The following is a 16,689-nucleotide window of genomic DNA, read 5'->3' as shown; positions in this document are numbered from 1 at the left end:
TTATCGCATCTTCTCCCAGTAGAAACTTAGGTAGTTGTTTTTATTCATAATTTTTTTTTAAAATGAAATAAGTATTTTATTTTATATATATGTATATATAGGTGATTCAAAATTGCACACAGTCCAGTCTCTCGGGAGATGATTCTGTAGCTAAAAATTAGAAAAAAAATTTATAAACACAGATCAGAAAACTTTGTTGATGAGTTTTTTCTCATGAAACATTTAACTCTGCTTTGTGCTCCCTCTGTGAAATTAAACTGTACTAGAATTATTGGGGTAAATTTGGTGTATCCTTATGGTTTTTTATTTAAGAAATTGAATAAAATTGGTCCCAGAACTCTTATCTCACTTAGGTTTTGGGAAAAGTAGGGTAAAATGTGAAAAGGTTTTGTCTAAAAATACACTTTTTAAGTTTGGAATAGAATAAATTTGTTAATTTACTTATAAGCAAATAAAAATTTCTGATTAACTTTGTAGGGAATTTAATTCCGAGAAAATTTATGAAATGTCATAAAATTAAAGACACATTTGAGAAGTTCAACTTTAATAGAAAAAAAAAACACACAAGCTGGATTGGAAAAGTGATAACGATTTTTTAACAGAACAATTTTCATCAGTGTTTGAATATTCTCCTAATGAAATGAAAACAACTAGAAGACTTATCAATAACAAAAAAAAATGGATTTAAAATAATAGAAATCATGTACTTTTTAGGTTTTTCCAAAAATTATTAAATAACAAAATGTTACTTGATAAAGCTGCAAACATCTTAAAAGGAGTTACTCAATGTGGCCGCCATTGAGATCAGTGCATAGTTCAGCTCAGCGAATCCATACTACTTGGGTATGTCTAATAGCATCATCTTATATCCCATTGCTAATAGGTGTCTTTCTCCTATGGGGTTGGGATGAGTCTCATGGGGATTTTCTTCTATCCAAGTGTGAGTGTTTCGATAATTTACAATGCCCTTTCTCGTAAAACAGGATTCAACAGTAATTAGAATATTACTTAGGAAATCGGGATGATGTACTGATTTTCTAATTACCAATCCACAGAATTACTTCTGTTTATCAAAATCAGTTGGTAATTAACTCTTTCTTGTACATGTGTTGTATAGAATGGGTATAATTTGTTGCTCCCAGAGAATTTGCCATACGATTGAAAAACATGAAACTGATGTGACATCCTTCTGATGCTCGAAGTGGGAGATGCTTGTACTGCATTCAGTATTACTTCAGCATTGGTATTTCTCACAAAATGTTCACGACCAGCATTGAATCATGATTTAAACATACCTGTTTCTTGAACTCACCTCTCCAAAGCCTCAAATGTTTTATGATCTGGATAATTTTTCTGGTATTCACACACAGCAGCCAATCCATTTTTATTTACTTTACCATAAATTAACAACATATCTGGCAACTCTACAATGAAAAAAAATTGTGAATGACTGACCGAAAAATAACAGCACAAATACCGCTCAAGTGAGTATTCAAATATTAGACACTGAAGTTAATTGTTGACCACCTGTTATTATCAGTGTACGAAAAATAAAAAAAATTTAATATCTTTCAGAAGGATGTCATTCAAATTTATTTTTATAATTTTTAGCATTTGTATGTAAATTTTTCTGTTTGAAATCAAATCACTTAAAAGCTGAACTTCTCAAATTTGTGTTTAATTTTAATAGATGTTATGTACATAAATTTTTTTCAGAATTAAATTCTGTACAAAGTTACTTTGAAATTTTTATTTATCGGTAAATTAACAAGATTATTCTATTCCAAACTTAAGAAGTGTATTTTCTGACAAAAACCTTTTCATGTTTTACCCCCATTTTTCTTATTAGAACCTAAGTTGAGGTAGAGGTCTGGACCAGTTTTATTCAATTTCTTTGATTTATAACCAAAGAATTTTAGTATGGTTTAATTTAACAGAGGGACTAGAGCAGAAAGCAAAGCTAAATTTCTTTGCACGCTAAAACTAACAAATTATTTTCTGATTTACGTTAGAATCAATAGAATAGAATAGAATCAATCATCTTCCTAGAGATTGCTGTGCAGTTTGGAATGATTGTGTGTGTGTGTGTGTGTGTGTCCTGCTTATTTATAAATGAGGTTAGTTCAGGTTGATACTTGTAGCAGTGTAGTGAAGTCTAATTTGTTGAAAAATTTCAGCATGACTAGGTCTAGTTTAAACTTTGATATCATTATCAGAATCATTTTAAGCATGTCTTTGTGGAATCCTGATTCTGTAACTATTTTCATGTTTTTCCTGTCACATTCTTCATATCAAAATTGAATGATAGAAATATATTGACTATTTTTCACTTGATTGTCATTGATTTGAATTTGATTACTTGTTTGCGTTAACTTTGCAGAAGGTAATTTTTTCCATGTATATTGTAAATGAAATCTACTAAGCAATTAGGTTCATTCATTAAAACAGAGCATATTAATCGTTTTCCTATTTTTAATAAAAAAATGTAAATTGTATTATTGATGTGTATTTCATTAACCAAATTTTTTAATTTTTGACATGTAATACTAAAAAAAACTTCATATCATTCAATGGAAAACAGTTTTTGCGACTGTAAAAGAAAAATAACCTTGCACATGAACATTACTGATGACGCTTCTGTTTTGGTAATACTGAAAAATTGGTGTTTTCAAATTTTTGAAAATGCTCAGAATTTTTATAGTACTCCTTGCCTCAATCAATGTTCACACAAAATGATGAAAACTATTTTTCTGGAAAATAAAATTTCAATTGAAATGTGTTCTCTTATAGAGTTGTACAAATGGTTGCTACTAGCATTGTTTGGGAAGTTGGTAGTTTGAGGCTCAGCCAGTCTAGTTATATTTTAGTCATAATGATTCTTTGATGTTGTTCTGTTCACCAGTTTGTTGTTGGTTTCTCATTAACAACATATCATGATCTGGTAATCCATGAATATAAACAAAAATACAATACATATTCCAAATTGTCATACTAATTTGGTCAGTTGTATCTTATTCATTGCCAACCACCAGTGTTTAAGATGTGCATCATTTCAAAAAAAAGTATATATATATAGATCATTGGCTTAATGTGTATATCCTAGTTTAATATGATTTATCGGTAAAGTAGTTCATCCAAATTTGAATATCTTATCATTGCAATTTTTATAGTGAAACCCCTTATATCGTAAGTTGATACTGCTGACTTAAATTTTAAAGAAAACTTCTGTATGGACAGGATTGTTTCTTATCTGGAAAGTGCGTATGCCATTTTTGGGTAAGAGTTGATGGCTGTAACTATTGTGGTTACATATCCTATCCTATACTTGTTCACATACATAAAATTATTAGCAACAATAATTTTATTACAATGGTTCGAAAAAATGTTACCTTTTTTTTATTTTAATTATCTTCAGATATTATGATTGTTGAAGATGATAATTTTGAATATGAAGAAGATTATGATGGCAGTGAGGATATCTTCGCACCAGAGGTTGCTTGTGTGCCTATGTCCAGTGGATCATATCAATGTAAGAACATTTTTGAAAAGAAAAATTTATGTTATTAACATTTTGCGTGCTGCATTTAATAACTTCAAAAGTCATTGAAAAAAAAATTATTTATTTTGTTTTTAGCAACTAAAAAAAAAAAAAAAAAAAAAATTTTTATTTATTAATAAGCTGATATTTTTCTTTTCGTTAGACGATTTTAGATCGTATGATTTTTTTTTTAATAGTCTTCAATTGCTACATCTCTTTTCTTATAATTTCTGTTAAGATGATTTTTTTTACATCCATTTGACTGTATAAAATTTCCGTAAGACCTAATCATCATGTAGCTTTCTGTACAGCATTGTTTCACTTAAATTTCAATTGAATTATATGATGAGTAAAATTTGTACATTGTTTCTAGCGGTTAAATCATTGTAAATCAGCTGTTTAACAGCAAAGGTTTTGAGGTTCAAATCCTAGTAAAGGTAAGTTACTTTTACGTATGGATTTGAATACTAGGCAGTGGATACCACTGTATCGGTAGTACTTTGGGTCGGGGTTCAATTAACCACATGTATCCGAACGGTCGACCTGGTCCTGTATATGACTACATCTCACTTACAGAATATCATCCTCATCTCATTGAGGTATGTGGTTGTTTATTATTCACAAGTTGAACAAATTGCCATGTACACAATAGAAAACAAACATACTTTCTTATAAAAACAATTTATTGGTCTCTTATGATTCAATTCGTAAAAGCATTCGTGTTGTTGACTGAAGTTAGTTTAAAAGATTTTTATTGCATATTTAAAAAGTGAATGTTACGATGTATTTTTATTTTTCAGTCGCGTGTATTATTAATCGGTTTTATCATTTATTTGAATGTTAATTCTAAGATAACAAATATTACTTGGAAATCCAAGGTTTCCCAATTACTTTTATTTTTTCAGATTTATTTAGAACCGGTAAAAGTTGTGTAAAACCATGTTAATAATGGAGATGTGTTTTTATCTGAACGATATTTAAACCGAACATAAAATATCCAAATTAATTTTTTTTCTTTTTAAATATAACCAGAATTGATAAAGCCACTGTAAAGTGGCTTTTGATCATCATGCAAATGTTATTTACTGTCATCATTTAATTAAATATTTCATGGAATTTTTTTTTTTAATGAGTTTTTTAACCTTATTCAAAAATATTAAAGTTCTGATGATGTGCAGCATATATCGCAAAAATTCCAATGTTATTTGGCATGATTTGTCACATCATTAAAAAATAGAAGATCCATTTTATAAGATTCTTATACCCTATAATTCCCTGAAGTTAATAAAAATCATAGTTGACTTCATCTCTTTCGATTTGTATTGCACATTTATTTGTATCGGTCCAGCCAGCATCTGTTGTGATTTTAATTCTAAGAAAAACACTGTTAGATATCATGTTTCTTCACTTTCTTCAGTATATCCTACAATATCTCTTGATTCTTCTCTACCATGTTTTGAACGCCATTTTCATTTTGAGAAACTGAAGCAAGTTTGAGAGAACTTAAGTGAAGTAATTTGAGAAAGATAGTCTTTTTTTGAACACCCTGCACATATGAATGTTTTTTTTCTTTTTATTTCTTTTTTTTATTAGTAAATGGGCATATTTCAATTTCTTTGACAAAATTCACCGTCAGGTGTCATATGATACGACCAAAAGCTTGTTTTCAAAACTTGAAATCACAAACTTATAAATTCAAGGTCTGTTCAGAAAATAACCGAACTTTATTTTTGAATGTTTATCATTAATTTTACAGATTAGTGGTCCTTGTCCCCTTCAAAGTACTTCCATCCTCTATTCACACACTTTTCCCAGCAGCGTTTCCACTTTGTAGAGCAGACCTGGATAGCTTCATTTGAAATGACTAAGGTCTGTGATGAATTTGCTTTAATGTCATCAATAGTCTCAAAATGACATCCTTTCATCGCTGATTTTAATTTCAAAAATAAGAAAAAAATTGCAAGGAGCCAGGTCTGTCGAGTAGGTAGACTGAGGGAGGACAGTTATTGATTTTTTGCACAAAACTGATGAATTGACAAAGTTGAATGTGTGTTCATCTACCGGTACGAATGTAATATAAAATGGGCATTCTTCAATCGTTTCACCAGGATCGACACTCGGTGGGAAATCACAAAATGCAATCTTGTTTCTCGTTTTTATATCCGCCCGAAATAATATTACATTCTACACGTATTGCATTTACAGGAGCGATATTTATTATTCGATCTGAATGATGCGTTTGATTTGGTTTCAGAATTCTCGCCCTATAACCCAATAAACTGCCAATACTTGAATCTGCATCTCGATCCATACGATGCTACGGTGCTTTTAAAAAAAAAAAAATCCATCCATACGGTGCTTTTAATTTCACACTGTAACGTATTGCTATTCGCGTTTAATGCGATTGATTTTTTAATTTTCATCTTTTCATTTTGTATATATTCACCATCTTCAATTTCATAACTACCGTCGGTATTGTTATGTAATTTTTCTTTGTAAATTCATAATTGTTATTTTCATCTTTTTTAACGTTCTTGTCGAACGCAAAACACAATTTATTATTTTTGTTTTCTTCAACATTTGGAATCGTGTTGGGGGTTTTTAAGCCCGATTCATATCGGTCTATCGGAAGAAAAAATGTTTTTTTAATCGACGAATTGTTTCCATCAATCGACAACAAACACGACATGTCTAAAATGAGAAAAGTAAAATTGAAATGTACAATTTATTCGGATAAAAACTAAACACAATCGACCGCAAATTACATCATCATCGGCTTGATATCTGTTGTAATTGTACGTTACATTAGATTTTTCAAAATAATTCATCAATTCTGGAGGCGGGTGTACGTTTCCTATTCCATCAAAATAATCTACATTATTATCGACTTTTCTAAAGCAAACTCAATGTGTACCATTCCCCGCTGAAAAGTCCAAATTGACAATAGCACATTCAATTATTCCTATCTTTTTTGGTAAAGCGTCCAACATAAAAACCCTTCTGAAATGTGGAATTTTCAATCGTTTTGCATACTCGCTCAATTCTTCGTCGTAAAGCACGCCTCGGTATTGAATCGATTATTTTTTTCCACACTCCCACCACTTTTCTTTAATTTTAATCGTCCACCGAGTTTAGATTTTAATTTCATCGCGTTTGTTACAGCATAGGCGGCCGCTCTTTCAGTCACTACTATCCGGTGCAATTACACGTTCCCAAGCTCTCAGCCAGTGTTTTTTCAGCTTGGGCTCTGGTTTTGGTGTCTGAATATTTCGAGTAGGCAATATCGTGCAATTTACAGGCATCATCCAATTTATTAACGCTTTTATCTCCGCGTTTTAACCTTTTATCCGGTTTCGTGCCAGGACCACAATAATTGTAACCTGGTAAATGCGCTTCAACCGGTAATAAATCTGCAGCTTTATTCACCACAGAACCAATAATACCACGACCTTTTTTCGTAGCCTTGGGTTTTTTTGTCTGTTTCGTCTTTTTCTTCATATATATAAAAAAATTTAATTTGAATTTAGGTAAACTATTCATACTTTGAATAACATTAAAAAATTGCAATTGTCACGTACGAGTTGTTTTGGTATTTTGGTATATGTTGTGCTAGATAAAAACAATCGATTTTATTATGACGTCCCGGTGCAAAATAAGCACCGATATTATTTTGTTTCTCTTTTATTACATCTTCAAAAATCATTATTTAATGTGGTTCAATCGCCTCTGGTTGAGGGACATGATCGTTTTCGGTATATTCATAATAGCCCGTTTCCGGATTCATCATCATTAAATTTGACAACACTATAGAGAGGTTGATGAAGCGATTTTGAGAAAATGTACAGGTTTTGAAAACTAACGCCGTTTTCTTGAACTAAAAGATTAAAAACTACATTTGTTTTACCACAATTAGATGGCCCGCATACAATACATCTAATGGTGTTTGGCAAGAGAGAATCATGTTTACTTTTGTTTTTAGATGTACTTCCACCCGATACATTTATAATGGGAAATTTTGTTTTTTGTTGAATTTCCTTCATATCTCTAGAGAAAAATTAAAATTAAAAATTAATAAATTATTACAACTTCAAAGCTATATTGAAGAAAAGATGGGTGTGAAAATTAACTTTTGACAAATCAATGGGAAATTCTTTTCTAAACGCGTCTACATCAAAATCATAACATTTTTCAGAAATAGTCTCGCATTTATGAATTGTGTCATATTCTATTTTCAAATTTATTGTTTTACATTCATTTGTTATAATGAAATAAATCGCATCAATTGAAGAATTAATTTCAGATTCTATTTGCATTGGAATACATGCATCAAAATCTACATAGGTTGAATATTTAAATCTAGGTGTTGAATTTGGTGAAATAATTTTATTATTACGAAGCTTCATTTTTGGTATCTATATAAAAGTTAACTTTTTTAAATTGAAATAGACTATTGATAGTAGTAGGTTTTTTGATAGGCCGAATTCGGTCTCCCAAAATATTTCATATAAACTCGTTTCAAAGGGTACAATTCCATTAGATTTAGTAATTCTGGTACTTATTTTGTAATAAAGAATCTAAAAAGTAAGAGTATTTTGGTTCCGCAGATCTGCTGGAGCAAAAATAATTTATATAAAGTTGTTTCAAAGCGTACAAAATCCATTAAATTTAGTAATTTATGGTTTGTAGATCAATAATTTAAACTTTATATTAAACAGTTGGTTGCTCAGATTCGAATGACCAAAATAATTCATATAAACTCGTTTCAAGGGGAACAAAATCCATTAGATTTAGTAATTTCTTCTATTTAAACTTTTAAATTTATTGAAAATATTAGACATTTTTGTAATTTATTGAATTAACTGATTATTATTCACAAAAATTAGTCGCCCCGAATTCGGTCCAACAAAATATCCTATATAAAGTGAATCCAAAGGGTAGAAATCCATTAGATTTAGTAATTTCTGCTTTGTAGATGAAAATAGAATATATTTAAACTTTTCAGTTTATTGAAAATATTTAAAAAATAATATTTTATTGTCGATGGAAAAATTTTATTTTTATATAGAAACAAAATGACTAGTTTAATTGATGTTTGTTACGAACAAATAAGACAATTTTTCATATGCTATATTTTGTGATTTTTAGCTAATTATCGACACAAATACGGGTTTTTTAATGCAACAAAATTATGTCTTGATGGAGGGAAACGAATTAAAAATTGGTTTCGTAGTAAAGAAACAAAGGAATTAATTAAATTTTACAATAAAAAAGCTGATGCTCACATACGAGCCTCGGCTTTTTATGATGTAAAGGTAATAATAAAGATGAAATAACTAAAATTATTACCGGTAGATATTTATAAAAAATTGTTACTTGATATTGCTTCGTGATTATCGAAGGATTTTTACGATAAATGTTATGATATAATAGAAGATTTTCTCATTAAAGATTTCAAGTCGTATAAAGATGATATTGCTCAGTTGCATTCAAAATTGGAATATATAGAAAATAAGCAAGAATAATTGCAAATTGAAAATAATAGACTTGAAGATGTAATTTTAAATAGCAAGTTGCAAATTGACGAATTGAATGGTAACGTAAGAAAATTAAAACAATGGCCGCCCCATATTTATCTTCACTTGTAATTTTAGACAAAAATAAGGATGACGAAGAGTTTAAATATTATGTTGTTCGTGTTCAATATAGAATTCTAGAATGAATAAACTCGAAAAGATGTATCCCAATTTTAAAATTGTCTATAAAAAATTAAAAGATCCAAATAGTATACGATTCTTTAACCTTTTTAAAGAATTGAAATTTAAAAGAAAATAATCATTTTAATATAAATATGGAAATTGATGAATTTATAGAAAAGATGGAAACGTATGAAAAAGCTTTCAATACGTTGAATATTACAACACCAAAAGTACTAGACGAGTAAATTATTGTTTCCATTTCTTTTTTCTTTTTTTAGAATGTCTATTAAAAGTGATTTAGCAATTGAGTTACACAGGCCAGCTAGACGTAATTATGCTACTAGAAAGACGGAATTAAAGGGTCTAGACGACCTAGTACAAGCAGATATAGTTGAAATGATTCCTTATTCTCGATACAATAAAGGTTATAAATATTTATTGACCATCATCGATTGTTTTACCAAATTTCCACACGGTGTTACACATTAAAGAACGAGATCGGTAAAGAGGTTGCGTTTGCTTTAGAACCGATATTGAAAAGATATAACATTTTCAAACAGATCAGGGAAAGGAATTTTACAATCCACATGTGAAAGCCTTCACATGGATTTACGATAAAAAAATTCAACATAAATCATTATTCCAGCCATTCAGATAAAAAGGCCGCCATTATTGAACGTTTCAATAGAACGTTGAAAACAAAAACGTGTACTAAATTTACAGAATATGGCAACTATAAATGGATTGATATTTTGCAAACCCTTTTAGATGAATACAATAATTCTATACATTCGGCTACATTATTTAAACCCAAATATGTAAACAAAACCTAATATGTAAACGAAGCACAAGTTTTGGCAAATTTAAATAAAAGATACGACGGAAAAAAAGGTTGTAAAAATTAAATTTAATGTAGGCGACTGTGTTCGTATAAGTAAACATAAAAAAGTATTTGAAAAGGGCTATCTACCAAATTGGACAAATGAAATATTTAAAATACTGAATCCAATCCTGTTACCTATGAACTAATTGATTCCCGAAACGAACTCGTAAAAGGACGTTTTTATCAACACGAACTACAAAAAGCCAAACAAAGATGTATATCAAATTGAGAAAATTTTACGACGAAAAGGTGACAACAAAGCCTATGTAAAATGGCTGGGATTTGATAAAACGTACAATTCTTGGATCGATTTGAGCGATGTAGTTTTGTAATGTTTTATTCAATTTATTTTTTCATTTATATATATATAGAATGTCGATTGTTTCGCTCTTGGTGATGTATTTCTACTTTTTATTGCTATTATTACTACTCGATTACAGAGGTTGTGAATGAAAAAACAAATTTTTACATCGTCAATAAAATATTAATTTAAAATAATTTTACTTTATATCGTCTAGTAAGAATGTCTAATCTTTTCGATAAATTGAATAGTTTAAATTACTGTAACAATTTTAAAAAGATTAATGAAACGATGCAAAATAGGCGATATCAAATTCAAAAAGTATTCAATAGGCGTGATTCAATTATTGCTGCAATTGAAGGATTTGGAAAAAATTTGTTTACCACAAAGGTTCAGTGATCTTACACTGAATGAAATTAACTAATCTACGTTTATACAATATACAAGAGTATGAGAAAAACGGCTAATAGTCATAATTACCACGATGTAGAGTTTACATGTGGTGTTGATGCTTAGAATTGTAAAAAAGGTTAAAATAAAATATTCCAATATTTTAAAAATTATTTATCGATCCGTTTAAACTAGTTTCTTTTTTTTCAATACATCAATTTCTTTATCCTCATATGGAAGTGTATCTATAAGGTTTTTCAATACGAATCTTTTGTGATCGTATGGAGAGAGATTTTTTACACCGATCGATCGAGTATATTTGATGATTAAAACTACGTAATGATTTCGAGGTGGAATATGAAATGTTTCTATTGAATAAATAGTCTTTATAAAAATCGTTATTTAAAACGTATAAATTGCAATCTTCATCAAATATACGACAACCTTTTTTAATTCCCTTGGCCGTCTTTTTTTGTTCTAAAGCATGCTGTCTGTCTATATCCCCAAATCATTGAATACATTTCTGCTCTTAACCGGACAAATTCATAGATCGGTTTCCCACTCCTTTCATCTTTTAAACGTCTATATCCCAAACATTTCCATCTTTTGATTCAGTTGTTTTGGTGTATCTAAATGTTCCTGTTTTATTGGCACTATTGAGTATAATAACGAATCTGTATCTGTCATTAGGAGTTTTATATTTTCATGACCGTATCTAGGTAAAAAGTGGTTATAATCGTAATCGTACACGATTAGTTTTGCCAAATCCGTCACTGTTAATCCTACATATATGGGTTTGTTTAAATATTTTTTTTCAACATTGTTATTCCAACCACCTCGTTTCCATAAATGTAATAATTTTTACTCTTGGGCTGGCATTTAATTTTTTAAATTTTAATTTATTGTTGATTAATCGCATATCGATTCGCTTACACTGTTGATTAATAGTTCATAGACCTTTTTCAATCGGATCTTTTGTGTTGCTCCATGCATTGAGATTTTTCCAACCACGGAGATTGATTAAAACTGACGGCTCTGTATATTTTCGTCATCACTATTCCCCGTTGAAGATATAATTTTAACGTTCTTTAATGTAAGAAGTATTTGTGTTTATCTTGCAAAGTACACAATAGTTTTTTACACGGTGCTCGTTTTTCAACGGAAATAAATGGAGAAAGCTTATTATTGGGAATGGATTTTCTCTGGTGCAAGTGTTGAGGATATGTTAAATCAATTTCCTCATCGTCTTTTACATTTTGCACATTTGTAAGCCGACTGAATCCATATACTGGCAACGGTTCCATCATACATTGTCCATAAAGAGATAGGACATCATGATATTTAATAAATTTCGTCGTTTTATTTGCATCATAGTTGTCTATATTGGGATCGTTTGCCAGCGCATAACGGTTGGGAATCATCGGTACCCCTCCACGAATGCATTTTTAAAAAAACAAATACATATTGGGGTCTGTAACAAGTTCCAATTGTACTTTTGTCGCCTTGAGTGCTGCAAACCATGATAAACGTGGAGCCGGTAACAATATACCTTATTTATTTGAGTACCCCCTCCCGCGAATTAGTCCCGCACCTCGATTTTCGGACTAAAATCTAAAAAAATAATTGAGTATATACCGATATTTTAAGGTGCAACAGATATGATGAAAAATACGTAAATACGATAATATTCAGAAAGTAAAGCATTTAATTCCTTCATTTAAATTACAATATTAATATTATGTTAATAATTAATTACCGTGTGTATTAGTTTAGTTCAGAATCAGGAGGCCAGTAAAACGAAAAGAAAGTATCATGTTGAACAGGATCATTTCAATACACTTTTTAACATGGGATTTTATTTTTAAGATCACTGTCACTGGCAATGTCTGTGGGTAAGTTACCGGTAGTCTTCACGTCGCTCTGCCAAAGGTGATCCGTCTTCACTACCATGCAGTTCATTAGATATTCCGCATTTTTAAAAACCTGTCTTTACTGATTCCGTGGAAATACCTTCCCAAGCATCTTTTATCCAAACACAAATCTGGTTAAAATGTGGTAGTTTGATTCATCCTGTAGGCGTCACAAAGAAATTTTTATCAGCCATCCATTTACATGTACAGTTATTTTAATGCAGTTGTGAACGTTTTATTAATGCCGACATCTAGTGGTTGCAATAAAGATGTCAATCCGCCTGGAATTATTACTTGCTCTGTTGTACCCTTTATGACAGACAAACACTTTATCCAGTCGTATGCCCCCAATCACTAACCATTAGTAGCATCCAGGTATTTTTTTTATTAAGTAAATCTGATCGCTTTTGCCATACACACCTCTTATTCCCTCTTATTCCTCTTAGCCTTCGGTAATTACCGTACAGATAATACTTCAGAGGATGAATGAGGATGATATGTATGAGTGAAAATGAAGTGTAGTCTTGTACGTTCTCAGTTCGCCCATTCCTGAGATGTGTGGTTAATTGAAACCCAACCACCAAAGAACACCGGTATCCACGATCTAGTATTCAAATCCGTTATAAAATAACTGACTTTACTTGCCATACACACCTGATCCAATCTAAAATTAAAGTCTCGTCAATCCAACCTGATTCTTGTGCTCTGATAATAACTCTATCTACCTGTACGGTAGAAAGAGTTTTTCTTTTTAAAAAATGTACGGAGGTAATTTTGATCTATTAGAAGTAATGCAAAGCATAACACTACACCTTATTTGTCAATACCACCAGTGGGAATCGTAACACTTTTTTCACCTTTTTTGTTTACGGTTTGACAAATGGCATTTCAAAATATACGGGGGTTTGATCAGCGTTTCCTATTTGAGAAGGCAAATAGCCTTTATCTTTTCTAAGATTTATTATGTATTTGTGAAAATGTAATACTTTTTGTTCATAAACGTTTGGAAGTCGTTGAGAAATGGTCATCTTTTGTCTTATTGATGAATCTTTTCGAGCAAAAAATCATGTTATCCATCCACGGCTTGCTTTAAAATCATCTTTATTCAATTATTTAGCGATTTCACGAGCATATGATTAACACATTTCTGTCGTGACAGCGTAACCGCATTTCCTTTTATCCATAACAGTCATACAATTTATTTTCTACGTTTGTGTATTTTGGTTTGAAGCCACGAAAAGCCCTTTTATTATTAGTGCCTTTCACCAGAAGTTGTGTCATCTTATGCTAGTCTTGAATGCAGCTTTCATCTACGTAACATTTTCTTCCTGCCGCCCGATTTCCAAGTTTTTCAGCATCTTCTATAAAGCGCAGTTTTTCATTTACTGGAAAAAATCGTAGACGCTGTCCTTTTGTACTTATTTTAATGTCATAATTAAAATAATTCACCGTATTAAACTTTACAAGAAAAACTAAACAGATAAAATGCACATAACCATCCACATATACAAACAGTACAATGACTATGGCCAATTGACAAGACAACGATGGGTAACTTATACTGTAAATGTAGTGTCATTAGAACCAGATGCAGCCTATACAGAATGAATCAGTTTTATAAAAATACCTTAACTTTGTTCCTATCGATAATAAGAACAGGATGTTAATAATTAAGGATGTATTCTGTATAAGCGGCATCCGGTATTGATTAACGAAAGCCTAATGTAACTATATTTATGTGATTGAATTTAGATACTTGTAAGAAAACGTTTACTTTACATAAATTATCCTGGCTAAAGGCTATGTTTCAAGTAAGCCCCGCACCCTTATTTTTTTCTCCAATTCCAACAAAAGAAGTGAGGGGGGTACTTGAATAAATACGGTAAATTAAAGTGTTTCAAAATTAGATTTTTATTTGACTGATTTTTAATTTATTTTTTATGCTTTTTACACTACCAATGGGATATTGTTTGTAAATAAGGTATCTGTAGCCAATTAAAGAGGTAAACCTTTCGGGCAAGGCAACAATTATATTAGAATTGAATGTATACCTGATCTAATTTATTGGCCTTATCAACTCTAGAAATTATAGGGTTTTTAGTCCTAACCCTAAAATAATTGTTTCTCTTTGAAAAAATTGTTTTAAATATTATTTTCTAAGTTTTTCTATTCATGACATCTGCTTAGATTGTAATGAAACTAGTTTTGGTACATAAAGTACAAGGTATGATGAAAAAGTATACAACCTTGATTTATAAAAAACAAAAATACTTAATATTTTTAGTTCAGTGACTTATCCCTTTCACCGTGGCTTCTTCTGATATAACACATTCACTCCACCGATGTTTCCATTCTTGGAAGCAATTTTCAGGTTGTTTTTAGAGATCATCATAAGTCCTCTTGTCGCATTTCTTCTGTAGTTTTTCATTTCATTTGTGCATTTTTTGTGTATAATTTTCAATCGTCATTTTTCCAAAGCTCTGGTCTCTTACATTAAACAGAATCTCTCTGTTGAAGAACTGTTTTTCAACAGTTATGTAATATTCTTGAGTGACAGTTTGTCCTTAAGTACAATACTTGTAATATAACATGCCTTAATAAAAAAAGGCTGTCAGCAAAACCTTCATGCTGTCATGAAAATGTATCATGTCAATATTCCAGCTAGAAGACATCGATGTAGAAACATCACAAGATTTATTCTATACCTTTATGTTATTTCATTTTAAAAAACTTTCACAGAAATTTCTGTATTAAATATTTACAGTCAATCACTTATTGGGTAATCGCTTTGGAATCCTGTGTACATTACGTATATTATCTACATTATACTTTGTGAATTTTATTAGCTATTTTCAGGTTTGAGATATGAATATTAAGAAAATGTTCTATTTTAGGTTTTGATATATTAAGTAGCTAACTGTTTTGGGAGGCCAGTTTAGTAGTATTTTTCTTTTTGGCAAAATCCATGATTTAATGTAAGCAATTTCTATTTTTTTTTTGTCTTCAGTCAATCAAATTTAGGCATCTCTATCACTGTGAGTATCTCTTTGTGTCACTCTGAATTTATTGTGTAATCATCTTCTTCAAGAAAGTATGGACCAATAAGTATAAATCCATCTCCATTTGAATAAAAGTAGAATACTTTGAAAATTGTAACAGTTATTTGGAATATATTAAGTTTCCCTATTTTTAAAGATTACATTGGTGTATTATTCAGTAACTTTTTCATTGTGCAGCAGTTGTTTGTGCACGTGGAATGAATTTTCAGTTTTGTTGCAGAAATGTTATACTGAGTTGTTTAATATTGAGATAAAAAGTTTGCCTTTTCTGATGCAATAGAATTAGTCTATTTAAAAATCAGATATTCATTAACCAACTACAGAATTCTAATCAGGCTTTATTCATATGGATAAGTTTATGGACAGATTAAACTTTTTTGCAGATGAAATTTTGGCTCATAGTGTAGAATAAATTAAACACTTCTTTCAGATTTGTTTAAAGAAGTGGATTGATGGTTACTAGATTGAGTTGGACTTTGAAAGTACTGACTATTTACTAAAAAAACTTTATACAAACATTACATGTATTGTTTCAAGTTTAACCCACGTTAAAACAGCATATCGTGAAGGAATTCTTACATGAAATTGCATGCTTAAATCTTCTTTGCACTTGGGTTGTATTTGAATTCATAAAATGCACTAATTGCATATATTTGTTCTTCGACTAAATGTTTGTCTATGTTGCTTAATGCATTGTATTGAATACAAACTACATAACTGGGTAGTTCCACTGACTAACAAATTTCCTCATCACTCCTCAGGGTTGGCTCGCACAGCTCATTGAAAACCATCAGGTTCCATAATCACACACTTTATCAAAAAGCATATAGATATATCAATATATATTGATATGTAAAAAGAAGAAGATAATTCTACTTGAAAAATATTGACATATATTTTGATATATTTATT

At 30.3% G+C, this 16,689-nt stretch overlaps 1 protein-coding gene across 7 annotated transcripts in view; it reads left to right on the top strand.

Annotated features, from left to right (window-relative positions):
- LOC142331438 (uncharacterized) overlaps nucleotides 1-16,689 on the top strand; it is a 306,269-nt gene that overhangs the window by 153,078 nt on the left and 136,502 nt on the right. For 5 of the 7 annotated variants that reach the window (XM_075377348.1, XM_075377341.1, XM_075377343.1 and 2 more), the window contains one exon: nucleotides 3,416-3,529. The exons of the other annotated variants lie outside the window; for them this stretch is intronic. In XM_075377348.1, the coding sequence (XP_075233463.1) occupies nucleotides 3,416-3,529 (114 nt within the window). The remainder of the gene's footprint in view (nucleotides 1-3,415; nucleotides 3,530-16,689) is intronic. 7 annotated transcript variants of the gene reach the window in all.

This window comes from Lycorma delicatula, chromosome 10, assembly GCF_047948215.1.
Source record: "Lycorma delicatula isolate Av1 chromosome 10, ASM4794821v1, whole genome shotgun sequence".
Classification (NCBI taxonomy): Eukaryota; Metazoa; Arthropoda; class Insecta; order Hemiptera; family Fulgoridae; genus Lycorma; species Lycorma delicatula.
The sequence above is the reverse complement of the archived record's forward strand: the minus strand, read 5'-3'. Positions and strand labels throughout refer to the sequence as shown.